The sequence below is a fragment of the Nannobrachium achirus genome, assembly GCF_963921795.1.
Source record: "Nannobrachium achirus genome assembly, chromosome: 8".
NCBI classification, from domain to species: domain Eukaryota; kingdom Metazoa; phylum Chordata; class Actinopteri; order Myctophiformes; family Myctophidae; genus Nannobrachium; species Nannobrachium achirus.
In genome coordinates this window covers 32,243,834-32,259,283 of record NC_137817.1, presented here as the reverse complement: position 1 = coordinate 32,259,283, position 15,450 = coordinate 32,243,834, and the positions used below count along the sequence as shown (strand labels likewise).

Below are 15,450 nucleotides of genomic sequence, written 5' to 3'. Positions count from 1 at the left end.
AACTATTGAAAAATTGCAGATATACAAGCTCGCAGCACGGCACAATTTTGTGCAAGTCTTTGAATATTTCAAATCCTTCTAAGGTTTTTTGAAAAACCTATGTTTCTATGTCAGTGGTGCTCAAACCTTTTCATGTCAAGGAACCCCAAAATGATATGTATTTGGCCACGGGAGAGTGTTTTCTGCTGGTGTTTCAGTCCGAGTGTATCAAAGGGTGCGTTCAGAAATGCACACCGGGTGTGTGCTCAGTGTAGTGAGTGCCTAAACCCAACCCTAATCCTAACCCTAACCTCAGTAAAACTATGCCTAAACCCAACCCTAACCCTAACCTCAGTAAAACTATGCCTAAAACTAACCCTAACCCTAAACCTAACCAGACCCAGTGCGCATTTCCGAACGCACCCTTTGATACACTCGGACTGAAACACCAGCAGAAAACACTCTCCCATTTGGCCACAGACCACCATCTCAAAATATTTACGGTAGTTTACAAATGTTCACTTAAAAAAATACATTCAAAGATTTGCACACATTTTCACGACTTTTCAAAAATAGCAGATCTACAAGCTCTCAGCGCGGCACTCGGTGCCGCGCTGTGAGCTTGTATATCTGCTATTTTTCAATAGCTAAAGTATAAAATAATTAAGGCCCCCTCCACCCTGGGGCCCTGGTAACTCAGTCCCACCTTCCCCCCCCCCCCCCCCCCCCCTTGTGACGCCCCTGCTCTCAGCCAGCACCCTGCTGGGCCCTGCAGCAACCGTTCCTTTTAAAGCCCTCATCCATCCCTCTCCGTTCCTCTCCCATCTCTGCTCAGATCCTAATCCATTCATCACTCCGGGAGCGGCTAATTGACAATCCGACCCCGCCTCTGCCCCCCTCTCTCCTTTTTCGGTTCTTTGCTCCCATTCCCAACCTCTCTGAATATATACAGTTACATTATCTAGCCTCCCCCACCTCCCAACCCCTCCAAAATTGAATTCCAATGTATTTTCGGGCCTACATTTATAGCTCTTTTCTATTCTTCCCTCTCTCTCTCTCTTTCTCTCTCTCTCTCTCTCTCTCTCTCTCTCTCTCTCTCTCTCTCTCTCTCTGTTGTCTCTCACTCTCTCTCGTCCATCTCCTGCAGATCCTCTGTTCAGATGGATATTGTTGTTGACATCTCTTTTTCATGGTTTTTATTTTAGGTCATAAATTAATTCTCTATGTTGTACTTTGTCTTACTATGGATGGAGAAGAACGCCCGCACACTGTTTATATGCTCCAAAAAACGTACTTTTATTATAGGCAACTGCAACGTTTCGACTTTACGTCTTCATCAGGAAAAAGATTACGAAAAAAAAAGAAAAAAAAACTTTTGCCTGATGAAGACGTAAAGTTGAAACGTTGCAGTTGCCTATAATAAAAGTACGTTTTTTGGAGCATATAAACAGTGTGCGGGCGTTCTTCTCCATCCATTATCTGATACCTTGATGTCCAGCACCTGGCCTGAATATAGGCTTGAGTTGTGCACACAATCTTGTCTATGAACTGTACTCTGTCTTACTGTCATATGTGTAGTGAGAAAATAGCCAAACTACAATCTCACAAAGTGTAACAATGCAATGCATTGTGAGTTTTTAGTTTGGACATTTTTTAAAGCTATACTATGTAACTTTTTTAATAAAACAAATCTTAAAATTGTCCTAACTATTAAATCACTAAAGTTTTAGAACACCCACTCTGTTAATTTCAGCCCCAAAAGCCTTTTCTTTATATGTGTTCTACTGCGCCCGTGTGGCTGTGATAGGGGTTGTTCCGCGGTGGTCCGCGGCGACACCGGGCGAAAAACGGCTGAAAAAAGCAATACCGCTACTGACCACTAGTTTAGCAACTTACACAGTATAGCTTTAAAATAATGTATGTTTTCCTATAATGGCATGCCCAAAAATATTGTCACCAGGTTGAAAGAGGTTAAGTCTGTCTCTGGGTTATATACATATTAAACCAATGAAATGCATTAAGTCTGTCTCTGGGTCATATACATATTAAACCAATGAAATGCATTAGAGCTTTTAGCCACATTGGATACAGTGGTTCTTTTTCCATTTCCTGAAAAGTGACTGTTTTAGACCAACAGTGAAAATATCTTCCATTGCTCCTCTCTTTCCTCTACATCACCCCTTGTTACTTGCATTCTCACTTCCCCGTTCCACCACACACACACACACACGCACGCACGCACGCACGCACGCACGCACGCACGCACGCACGCACGCACGCACGCACGCACACACACACACACACACACACACACACACACACACAAAACCTCCCATCACCATTTCCCACGCAGCTATCATGCCTTTCTCCCGTTATCTCTCTCTCCCATTGATCTGGGCGTTCAAGTGGGCTATGCTTGTTCAAAAACATTTACATGATAATGGGCCATTTGTTTAATCATAGCACAAAATGTCTCCCGCTCATGAGCTGAAAATTGAATGTAACACAAGAGGAGCCGTAATTATGGTGATCAACGGTACTGATAATGTGCCCACCCCCCACCCCCAATCTGTGCCCTTTCCCGAATCTTGGATTCTCTCCCACTTGTGTCTCCAGCTACTGTACGTCTAGGCCCAAGTGTGCAGCAAATGGGCCGTGAAATTAGTGGCATTAATAGTAATCGCATGTGTCCCTCTCCTTCCCGAAATAATTTTACATTTACATTAGTTTCCACGTGTGAGGGAGACTCAGCTGGAATGAGGGTGGTAGTAGGGATGGGACGATGTGAACATTTCATATCACGATTATTGTGACAAAAGAAATCTCGATTTACGTTATAATTGCGATAATCAAAATCCATTATCCTGGGGCGGAACATTTGCCAAAAAATAGCAGATCTACAAGGTCTTGTAAATCGGCTATTTTTTGGCAAAGACATTTGATAGAGAGTGAAAAAAGACTGTATCAAGTACGTATATTAAGTACCTTTTATCAATTATAGAGGGTTTAAGTGGTACCGGATAATGCAGCTCGGCAAATAAAAGGTGAATTGATCCCAGTGCATGACGGAGGACGATATCACAATAAATGAAATCTCCACAATACGATTATCGTGAGTATTTTTTATCACGATAAACGATAATATCACAGATCGTCCCATCCCTAGGTGGTAGCGTGGGTGTCTGCTTTATGCCAGATCATGTCTTACTACTGGTATGGACCTAAATGTAACACGGAATACATGCCACGTGTGTAAAGTGACAGGCTGGAGGTGCCATAAATAGTGCATATCTTTTGGTATATGCCAGAGGCCTACCTGGCATAACAGTGTGAATTATTCATCGATCTCCTCTCTTGTGTCTTTGTCTTCCTGCAGTCCCCATAGACTCCACGGCAGGCATTAAGATGCTCTACGTGTTTGTGGACATCCAGATGGACAATGCTCACTTCCTGGACACGGTCAAGTTCAACTTCCCCTCCGGACGCTCTCTGGCGCTTGTCAGCACGATTCAGTTTGTGGCTGCACTGCAGGTGAACAGGAACTACGGTTGTTTGTTTGTGTGAGTGAGTGAGTGTGAGAGAGAGGGAAGGATTTTCATTCTACGTATATATGCCGTACGTATATACAAAGGTAGGCTTATTCACTGTCTTTCTGTCACACATGCTCTTCTCCAGGAGTCTTTGGTTCCTTCCGTGAGCAAGCGCACGCTTCTTTGAGGTGCAGTTCAAGTGTGGGCTCGGGAAATGCGGTTATTTTGGTTTTGAAAGGAGGCGTGAACTAGTGAAGCCTCTGGGTTCACGTGGTGCTCATCTCAGCTCTTTACATAAGCAGTAGCTGTAGCTGCAGCAGCAGCAGCAGCGATACAGGCGGGTGTCGGCAGGCTGCTTCCCTCGCTGTAACCCTGCTTTCTGCCACTCTCTGCTCCACTCATACAGGACCAACAACTCACTAATGTAACCAGTTTATTTTTACACGCAGCTCCACCTGCGCGTGTGTCATGTTCCGTATGGGAGAGTTGCGTGTGTGTGTGTGTGTGTGTGTGTGTGTGTGTGTGTGTGTGTGTGTGTGTGTGTGTGTGTGTGTGTGTGTGTGTGTGTGTGTGTGTGTGTGTGTGTGTGTGTGTGTGTGTGTGTGTGTGTGTGTGTGTGTGTGTGTGATGTATCGGTGCGTGTATATCGACGTTGTCGGGTGGAAACCTCGTATCTCCCAAGTTTCAAATGTGTACATTCTTTCGCCAAGTAAAGCCCTGCTTCATCATACAAGGCCGTCGCACAAAAGTAGTGAAAACAGCAGATCTACAAGCACACAACGCCTCGTGGTTGCGAGGCGTTGTGTGCTTGTAGTTCGACTGTTTTCACTAGTTTGAATCATTTTTAAATGATAAATGCAAAACGAACGGTTTTGGACATACAAGGTTTTCACCCGACAACGACGATATGAGTGTTTGTGCATGCAGTGCCTCCCCCTCACTCTCATGCCTCATGGTGTGTAGGCTTGTGTAGGTTCCTCGTTATGGCCAGGAGGTCGGCCGTAGCATGGCTCACCCATAACGCTCCTGGATTACCTTTGAACTTTGAAGCGGTCGATTTATCTCTCTACTAAAACTGGAACTAAAACTACCCTACCACTGCTATCCTCCCTGTCATAATTACCCTTTGCTCTCACTTTCCTCTCGCTTTGTTCTAAAATGATGTAGTGTGGGTGTTTGGAACGGTTGACTCTCATTAAAATAATATATTTCCAGATTTTGTTTCAGAAACCCTCTGGGAGGGGTTGGAAGAGGGGACTTGGAGAGTAATCTCGGCTACCTATTTCTGTTGCAGCTTGTATGGTGTATATTGCTATTTTAATTTATTTATTCATTGTATTTATTTGTTCATATTTCTGTTCTCACTTGTTGTTTTTGTTTGTTATTTTATTCATCTGGACTGTTGAGGAAGCTTGGAGTACCGGGATTTCACTGCCTGCACTATTGCTACCAGCTGCACAATATGTGCATGTTACAGTAAAGTTCCCTCCTTCTCTGTTTCTTTGTCTTGTAGCCCAGTCTGTCCCATAGCCATTCATAGTGTGTTGCTCCATCTCCATCTTATGTTCACTCCTGCCTTCCTTACCTTTGCTTACACTCTCTGTCGCTGTCATGTCCAGGGGCGTCAATTGGGTATGGCAGGGGTATGCAGTTGCAGTTGCCATACCCTGGGTCCAGGGGGGGAAATAAAAGTTACTTTAAAATATAAATCCATGAATGTCACTTTGTCTATCTGTGCTGGTTATGTCGTTAAATTACATTAAAATAACTACAAATGCAAGGTAATTTTTTACAAGGTAATTATATTCTCCACACTTTTATTCTCCCCATCTTGACAGAATAGTATATTCCCAGGTTCCGCAGGTCAGCTGCACACACAGGTGCAATGCTTTTTTTATTGTTAATTGTGGCACGTTTACTAACATGCCAAGTTTAGCTGCACTTGAACAACTGTTCCAGGCTGCCATATCCAGCCTAAGAAACCATAGAACATTTTAGGGAAAAAAATAGAATGTACTTCTTAAAATAAATGTATCATGCCTGTTGCTAAGGTATGGCAACATGACTGGTGTCTTGCAATGTTCTGAACTGATGCCACTGGTCATGTCTCTCCCTGATGCAGGCAGTGAGCGCAGCACTGAAGTCGGAGTATGACGTTCTGGTGCCCCAGTGTCGGCCTCTGTCACCAGGAGAGATCTTGGGCTGCACCTCCCCTCGCTTGGACCGCGATGTCGACGCCATTATGTGAGACACGTTGCTTCCTCTCTCCTCCATGTCTCACAGACACAATCCCTGATCCCTGTCCCCAGCTCGTCACTTGGCTGCCCAACCAATAGACACTGTCTGAGTCAACAAGACATGTGTCGTAATTATGCATCCATCCTTCCCACTGCCCGGGTCCCCTATGTGCCACCAATAATATTCCATGTGACGAATCAAACATGATATCTATAATGTCCAGCCAGAAACAACCACATACTGCTCAGGAAGACTATACTGCTAAAAATACACCTTTCAGATAGACAGCCCTGACTGGTTTGAGCAGCTCCAAACCATCACCACAACACATTCATCTGCTCACAGTATGCAGTGTTGTGACAGTAATGGCATTGTGCGATGATTATGTCACCCGTGGTAGGCATGTTATGTTGCAGACATTCTCTCTTTTATAATGTGATAGATTAACATCAGTATAGATCGTCATGTCAAATGCGTGTTCACTGTGTAAGCAGGTAAGAGGACTTCAGTAAATGTACACATCTAGAGGTGCTCTTTGGTGTCTCCATCTGTTAGTGTCGGCCTGGAACGGCTCTGTTTCTGGGCGTAAGGCAGGGGTCTTCAACAGGGGGGTCAGAGTTACTACAGGGGGGCCTCCAAATCTTTGTGTGATAGGATAATTCTTTTAAATGAACAACTTGAACCCTCGCATCCCTATTCCGAGGACAACTTTAGCCAAAAATAAACGATCTACAAGCTCTCAACCGCGAGGCATTGAGAGCTTGTAGATTGGCTATTTTCTGCAAATAGGTTTGGTGTAGAGGTAAAAAAGAGCAGACCAAGTACATAGTGAAAGGTCAAGTTTCCAAAATATCAACGATCTAAGTGGTTAAATGTGTGAAAATACACATTAACATGAATCCAACATAGACATGACAGTGCTGTCAAACAAGTCTATGAATCTATCTATGAAAATCTGCATCACACATTTGTACAATACGTAGTGCGGGCCCCTGCTTCATCTCTCTCTCAGCTAAGGGGTCCTTGGCCTGAAAACGTTGAAGACCCCTGGCGTAAGGAGTATAAATAACATCTCAGGTATAGTTGCTGCATTCCTGTGCTTGGTACCCCAGCCCCAGCGAGGGAGGTTTGAAGGGCTACATGCTGTGATAAAGCTTGGTCATACAGTAATGAACATACCGGTATGCTTCAGGTTGTACAAGTAAGGTTCAGGGGGATTGTTTCCAATCTGATACATTTATATTAGGGAGAGAGAATCGAGTACTCTACCTGAGACTCCTCCCCCAAGTAGTTTTGTGTTTCCTTACAAGCCAGCTCAAAAAGGACATGCACTAGTGTACATCTTTTTGGTTTCTGGACAACTTGTTGTGAAGCCTTCAGGTCTGAACACAATGCAAACCTGTTCCTCTACCAAACAGCCAGTCTAATCACATCCCTATTTTGGGGGATTTTTCAAAATCTTCCAAAAGTGTAAAATTTCGTTCATTTTTTTTCTTTTTAATCCAGACAATTGCAGATCTACAAGCACAATGGCGTGAGCTTGTAGATCAGCTATTTTTGCTATTTGTCATTGAACAGAATAGTGATTAACCCGAGCGCCTGGACATGAGCTTACCATTATTTCTGTGCAAAATTAGCGGTGGTAAAGAGTTATATAAAGGGATGTTTTATGTGAATGAAATACATTTTCTATTTTGCAGTAGTTAAAGCTTTTATTGCGAGTGGTGCAAGATATCCCTCTGTCTTTTATAGCACTTTAAATTCTTATTTAACAGTAGGCTGTCTTACATAACTTAAATTAGGGATAACACCGCGCTGCAAAAATGTAATATGCACGAGTCATAATGACTCTCACTCGCGGTGGCTTTCAGCAGCAAAGACATTATGGGGAGTGAGGAATGGTATATTAGCCTTTGAGCCCCCTCTAATGTTCTGATATTTTGTGAAATGGGCTGATCTATCTCGTTAGTATAATGAAGAAAAGTATCTCTAAAAGGCTCAAAGTGAAAGCAAGAAAAGCTCAGTCTACCGTTTCTACCCACTGCAGCGGCTACGAAACCTCTCTGGTACCGTAACAATAAAGAGCAGAATATAAGGTCGGGGTGTTTCATAACGCAGACCCATATAGCATTTGCCAGTATAGCTCAAGCACTCGACACTTTTACTAAGGATAATAGAATATGGATGAAATACGAAGGACTATGATGGAAGAGCGTCCTGTTGAAGCTGCAGAACACTAGAGGACGGATGAAGCAGACGAGCCGTAGGATTATTGTAGGGTACGTGATTATGTGAGGGCCTTGGATGTTGCAAAGCAAAGTGGGACAGCACAAAGGGGGCTTCACTCAGCTTTAATTTGCACCGCTGCTCAATGTTATTATCCTGCACTGCACAGACATGCATAGCATACGCATATAGTCTAACACGTGCATGTACGCGCGCGCGCGCACACACACACACACACACACACACACACACACACACACACACACACACACACACAACTAGAGTGTTATACATGCATGCTTGCACAAACACACTTAAAAGGGGGTGACTTAGGTGAGCTGAGTCTCCTTGGGAGCTCATATGAAATCCCACCTACAGCCTGCTTCAGTGGCTTGGTTAAATACTGGCCAATTAGTGGGTGTAATTGTCTGTCGTCTCCCTTTCGGCTCTGACACAGCAAATAGCAAGATGTTCCCCAGCCATTACCTGAGAGGGCTAAGCATTTCTTTTGTGTGTGCTTGTGTGTAACTGTGTATTCATACCTACTGTATATTACTTGCCTCCCCATGCTTGCGGTTTAGTGTACATTCCCCTGCACCAGCCCCATTGCGGTCCAAGTACCGGCCCCTGGGTTAATTGTAAAGGCTTGGCTCCTGTGTAAACAGCATGCTGCGATCGTTAGGGTCATGTTCCTGGACAGTAGAAATTGGTCGGAGCCTCATCTAGTGGCATAGGCCCTGTACCCTGGCACCACTTTGTTCTTCTGCTAAGGGAGGGAGAGGGATAGAGATAAAAGGGAAGGGTGGATGTGTAGGAGGATATAGGCCGATAGCTATTGTGGTTACATAGCAAGTATGTTTGCTGCTGCTCTCCCTCTCACATGATGCTTCTTTCTCTTGCTTACTCTGTCTTCATTCGTTTTATGGTTCATGTGTGTTTCTCTTTTCTAGTTATCTGGGAGATGGACGGTTTCACCTAGAGTCAATCATGATCGCCAACCCAGATATACCTGCTTACAGGTAAAAGTTACAACAATGGTCATCAAATGCACCATTTACCATCACTGTTGAGAAACGGTCTCTTTGTTCTCTTGAAATGTTTTACACTGGTCTTGGTTGGTAGCTGTGCAACCCCCAACAGCAAACATTTCACAGTTATCAACAGTGGGGGAATTCAATTTGATCATTTCAGACTCACGGAATTAGGAAATGACAGACAAGACATAATGTAATGAGGATTTAATGAGAAGTATACACATTGTATATGGATTTTAAGAGGATAAAACAAAATGTATAGACCTGCACACTCATGCATTTCATCACATGCCCCTCATAACAAGATGCTAATCTCAAGTGAGCCTCTTGTAGTGAAGAAAAAAGAGATTAGATAGTCAACGATACTTCTATTTTCTCTGAGATACAGTAGCTGCTGTCATACTTGATGGACATGATTGGATTTTCTCATCCTTTCTTGTGATTCTGTCCTCAGGATAGATGGATAAAATAATCTTTGTTAACATTACGTTCTAATAATGTGAATAATATTGTTTTCGCTTCTTTGACAATGCACATTACTTCTGTCTTATTGCATTTCTTTGTGTGTGTGTGTGTGTGTGTGTGTGTGTGTGTGTGTGTGTGTGTGTGTGTGTGTGTGTGTGTGTACTGTATGTGTGTAGATATGACCCATACAGTAAGGTATTCACCAGGGAGTATTACGATCACGAGGCGATGCGGGCCTTGAGGTTCCAGGCTATCGACAAGGCACGCTCAGCCCAAAAATGGGGCCTCATCATGGGTACGCTGGGCCGGCAGGGCAGCCCCAAAGTCTTGGAGGTAAGAGAAGAGCATATCGTACAAGGCCATTTTAGGTCACAGGCCTGACTAGGCAATATGTCTCAGCCTCTGCTATAACTCTGCTATAACAACAAAGCAAATTTAGTTTTTATAAAGAAAATTGCCTAAGCATTATATTACAGTTATAGGCTACAAGAAAATTGTGGTGAGAGATTAAATGATCGAATCTAATTACGGTGTGACTGCCATGTGGATCTGGACTTCAGTTAGAAAGTCTATGGCATCAGTCCATCATCTCCATACATGGGCAAGGTTTCAGCCCAATCCGACTTTAGTTGACTTACAATATCCCATATTAAAATTGGCTTAAGGACGGCCTGCCCGGCCAGTCAGCGGACCTCTGACGTCACTATGACTCAGATATAACCATAAACAAACCCCATACTCCCATATATAGGCAGGACCACGCCCATGTCACATAACCATAAACAAACTTGATATGCCCATATATAGGCATATTGTGTGTGTATATATATATATATATATATATATATATATATATATATATATATATATATATAATATACAGTATCCACTATGCACATAATATTGTCATGGTCAATCACATATATGGGACGGACACATTGGCAAGGACTATCGCCGCCAAGTGTGGCGGATATGCTGTTGTCCGACCGGTATGTCCATAATAATACTGTATATGGGCATATACTGCATGGTTATATCCAGTTGTCAAAAAACGCTGATTCAACTAATAGGCCCATATATGGGCATTCCATTATACAGGGTATGGGCATATACTAATCAGGGATCTCCATATGGGCACAAAAGGGACACAGACGGGTACACCGGGTACTCGGTCTGATCGACATAGGCCCGAACCTCTAGTAGCTTTCAAGTTTAAATAAAGCGTGATTTATTTTTATGGAGTTACGTCCTTGGCCTTCTGGCAGCATGCACATTTTGCTCTGATCTGTGGTTTGCAAAATTAACCACGGGCTGTGTGTGCGTGCGTGTGCGTGTGCGTGTGCGTGTGTGTAAAATCTAGACGGCTCATCCCCTACATTGCCACTGTGTAAAAGATTTTGTCTAAGATTATTTTGATACTCCCGCTCCATTAATTTGAATTCAATCTTTTTAATTGAATGTTGGCAGGCACAAACTAACAAACAAATAGTAAATGTAGGCTATTTTCTTTTCTTCCAGCACAACTTCTTGCCTGCTAGTCGACTTTCAGAACGACTTCCTCACTAGGAGACTCTCTGCCGAGCGACTTTTAAGTCGATCGGCAATTTTTAAGCAATTTATTGGATATTTTCTGATGAATAAATGGTCTTGCCTACCTTGTACGATGGTTTCGAGTGACCGTGTAAAGTAAGGATTGGTTCGTGACGTCACCGCTAGCTCAGGCCTCCTCTGTAAAATCGCCTATGCTAGCCGTTGGTTTCAATACACACTACAATACATAACGCCGCGTCATTACGTCGGATTTTGACCCGGTTTGAAGTGTCTGTGGCGTGGATACATGTCCCAGCCGATGGGCCATCATAAAATTTACACCATCAAGCGCGCGCGTGGCGCACACGGAACCATGCTAATGGTTAGCTCCAGGCCCATGTTAACGAACGCAGTAGGCCAACTATGGCCACGTGATCACTCCATCCTTGAAAAGCATAGATATATGTTGAAAGGCTTATCGTTGGCGCGCTCTAGTGGTATATTAAATCCAACACAGCCTCTAGCCATTCAAAGCCACAAAAATTTATGATATTCCTGGCAGTATTAGCGCACATCCATATTTTAAGTTCGCAGGGAATGGGTTAAACTCAGACAACACCGTTAGCCTAATTTTATTTCTTTGTTTATTGAAGTGATCACATTTACAATAATAGAGAATAGACAGAAAATACCCATGGATCACAATATGACAGTCAATATTTCATAATGCGCATCAAACACATGTCTGGAATCTAGACAATAAGCCTATCCTCATTCAAACCATCTACTTGTCCTTGGGCCACTTACGCAATCACTTGTAATATTCGTCTCTCCCTGTCAGCGTCACTGACAAGCTGTATGAGTATGGTGAAATGTTCTTTATATATGACAAGCAATCTACCCGGCTGTGTGACCTTGTGATTGCACTACTTGAATCTTGAGGCCAAGAAATGGATAGAACGTTGTACCTTTGATCTAACTGTCTGCCTTTTCATGTGGGTTATGAGAGAATTTACTGTATAGATTAGAGTGTGTGTGTGTGTGTGTGTGTGTGTGTGTGTGTGTGTGTGTGTGTGTGTGTGTGTGTGTGTGTGTGTGTGTGTGTGTGTGTGTGTGTGTGTGTGCGTGCGCGCTGGCTCATGCGCGCACACAGCAAGTGTGTGTTGGTGAAGATAAAATCTGTGGCTGTCATTGTTTCATTTGATGCAGAGAAACATAAATTAAATAGTTTGGTTGCCATTTGGCATAAATATTGGGAACTGGCCCTCCACCATACAGTATGCAGCAAACCAACCTGCAGCAGCTGCAAACTTTAGTATACTGGGAAAGCGTTTTTTCTTGCAGCTAAACAGTTACTTGGTGAAACTGCGTTTTTATGCTTTAAATAACCCCTAGTGTGTACAGTATGTATATTCCTGCATGCATCCGTGGCCCAGTGCTCACGTACTGCAAGAGTTTGCATAACTAGGGGCTAGCACACACACCGAGCACACATCTGTCCTGATCGATTGGCTAAGAATCCTTTTCTTGTTAGCCACCTGAGCCCTGTCTTGCAGCTGTGCTCCTGCATGCTCTCCCCTCCAGCCTTCTCTTTGTTCTCTCTCCTCCATTTGATCAGGCCTCTTTGTGTTTTCCTCTCATGCTTTATTTTTTTCCCATTTTGAGTTTAGTTTGGAGCCTCCTCTCATCCTGTCCTCATCCTTTGTTTAATTGCTATACTTGGGGCAGGAGGTCACTGGCCAACATCTGTGGGACGTGCCCTGTCAGAAGAGTGAGCTTTCGAGACCATATAAGCAGGTTTTCAGCTGTCAGTAAAACCTGGTCTCCAAACCTGTACTGTGGCAGTGCTCCTTCTGTTAAATACACAACACACTGTGTGTATCTGTGCTCTCGCGCACGCACACACACACACACACACACACACACACACACACACACACACACACACACACACACACACACACACACACACACACACACACTTGAATATGAACTTACTGGAAGCACTGGAAGTTAAAATATCATCCAGAGATTGAATAGCCACATCTTTCCAGTCGTTTTCGAGGGAAGCAGTTGGAGCAGGGAGGGTTTGCGGACTTTGCGCGTTTTGTACCACCAGATTTCCCATGGTGACGTGGTCAGATTAAGCAGTGGAGTTTTACAGATAACCTCTCCAGCGGAAGGGACAGTGCTATCTCTGTCGAAGAGCATAGTTGTAGAAATGTCCTCCTGATGTCCCTGAGTACACTGGCTATCAGCAAAGGCTTCTCGCCTTTATCTCACCAAAGGAGCCTTCCGAGGATTGTCCCAGTCTCACAAGCATAGGGCATTTTAGGTTTAAGTCCAGAGGGGTGGATGTGTGTGATCATGTACTCTGTGCCCCCTTTTCCATCAGACCAAGTGCAGATAGCTAGGGCTTATTTGTTATATTTATATTACGGTATCTCTCTTTCTACTCTTACCTGTACCCTACCTACTGTGTACTGTGTTTCATGCTTACTGCTGTTAACTGCTACGACACCTGAATGAATTTCTTGCCTGGGTCCAGAAGATCCATAGACTCTGACCACACACGATATCAGGCTACTGAATGTCCCCAAGCAAATCAGTAAAGGTCTACCTTACAACTACCTACCTACCTACCTACCTACCTACCTACCTACCTACCTACCTACAGATGTGCCATTTCAAAACGTCACACGTCCTGCGATTTGCAAGACAGTAGATTTTCAGGGAATTTGCAGAACATTTAAATTTTAGATCAGCTATTTTTGCTATTTTTATGACCTTCTCTGACTTCGAAGTTTAAATGTAGCTATGAAGGTGGATTCTGCTTTTCAATGGGAATGGAGGGGTTTCTGGCCATTTGCGAGTTTCAGCAAAAATGCACTCCGTTCTCCATAAAAGAAAGACAAAACTGGGGAAGAAAACTAAAAAAAATGCATTTTCAGGACATTTGCAGGAAAATATAAGTAAATACCGAAGGTTTGAAACGGCACATCTGTAAGTACGTACCTACAACCTACATACATACAGGACCTCCCCTCAACTGACTACCTTAGGTATCACTTTAGCCTTGAATTGGCTCACTGATTCGATCTATCGATCTTATTAAGCACCGGGTGATGAGCTGACAATTCTTATCCCCTTTTGCAAATTTCTTGTCTCTTGCAAGCCACTGGAATTAACCATGCTAATGAGATTGTTAACTAAACCATGCTTGAGCTGAGAGCATTGAAGGACCTAATTAAGGACCCCCTACTGGAAAGCTTGAGTGCGTGCAAGTGCACACATGTACTGTATTCACCGATTTCTCAGAGCGGCAACCATAACTGCGGTGTCGAGCGGCACCGCTTCGCACAGCGATATGGCAGCTACACGGCAGCGCTCTGGAAAAAGGTCTATACATGTGTGCAAATCTGCATGTGCGATATACAACCAGGGGCGTCAATTGGGTATGGCAGGGGTATGCAGCTGCCATACCCTGGGTCCAGGGGGGGAAATAAAAGTTACTTTTAAATATAAATCCATGAATGTCTCTTTGTCTATCTGCGCTGGATATTATGTTGTTAAATTACAGTAAAATAACTACAAATGCAAAATTTAACAACATGGTAACGTTAACAAGGTATTATAATTATATTCTCCCCATCTTGACAAAATGGTATATTCCCAGGTTCTGCAGGTCAGCTGCACAGGTGCAATGCATTTTATTGTTAATTGTGGCACGTTTACTAACATGCTAAGTTTAGCTGCACTTGAACAACCATTCCAGGCTGCCATATCCAGACCAAGAAACCATAGAAACCTGTGTTTTTTTTTTTTTTCAGACATTGCCTGATCTACAATAGCCGATCTACATGCTCAGCGCAAGGCGTTGTGAGCATGTAGATCTGCTATTTTCACAATAGAACCGTGTTATACAAAATGCAATGCCTCTTTTCCATGAGGACTCCCATCTTTGCCATACCCTAGCTTTTGCTGAACTGTATACAACACAGGTGTGTGGAGTTTCACCTTCACTTTTCCTAGCATGAATAATGTTTGAGGCCAGGGGGGATTGCTTCTCTGCTGGCCCCTTGGTCTCACTTGCTCATTATTTGTTTCCTCTTCTCAGCACTTAGAGTCCAAGCTTGAAGGATCAGGCAGGTCCTTCACGCGAGTGCTGCTGTCTGAGATTTTCCCCAGCAAGCTGGACTTGATGGCCGATGTGGATGCGTAAGTATAAAGACACACTCATATTCTTCACACACACACGCTCGCACACAGCACACACACACACAGCACACACACACACACACACACACACACACACACACACACACACACACACACACACACACACACACACACACACACACACACACACACTCTCTCTCTCTCTCTCTCTCTCTCTCTCTCTCACACACACACACACACACACACACACACACACACACACACACACA

General features: G+C 43.7%; 1 protein-coding gene across 1 annotated transcript in view; it reads left to right on the top strand.

Moving 5' to 3' along the window:
* Positions 1-15,450, top strand: part of dph1 (diphthamide biosynthesis 1) — a 106,431-nt gene that overhangs the window by 69,176 nt on the left and 21,805 nt on the right. The window contains exons 5-9 of the mRNA XM_080731371.1: positions 3,356-3,510; positions 5,632-5,753; positions 8,924-8,992; positions 9,649-9,805; positions 15,120-15,220. Of these exons, the coding sequence (XP_080587497.1) occupies positions 3,356-3,510; positions 5,632-5,753; positions 8,924-8,992; positions 9,649-9,805; positions 15,120-15,220 (604 nt within the window). The remainder of the gene's footprint in view (positions 1-3,355; positions 3,511-5,631; positions 5,754-8,923; positions 8,993-9,648; positions 9,806-15,119; positions 15,221-15,450) is intronic.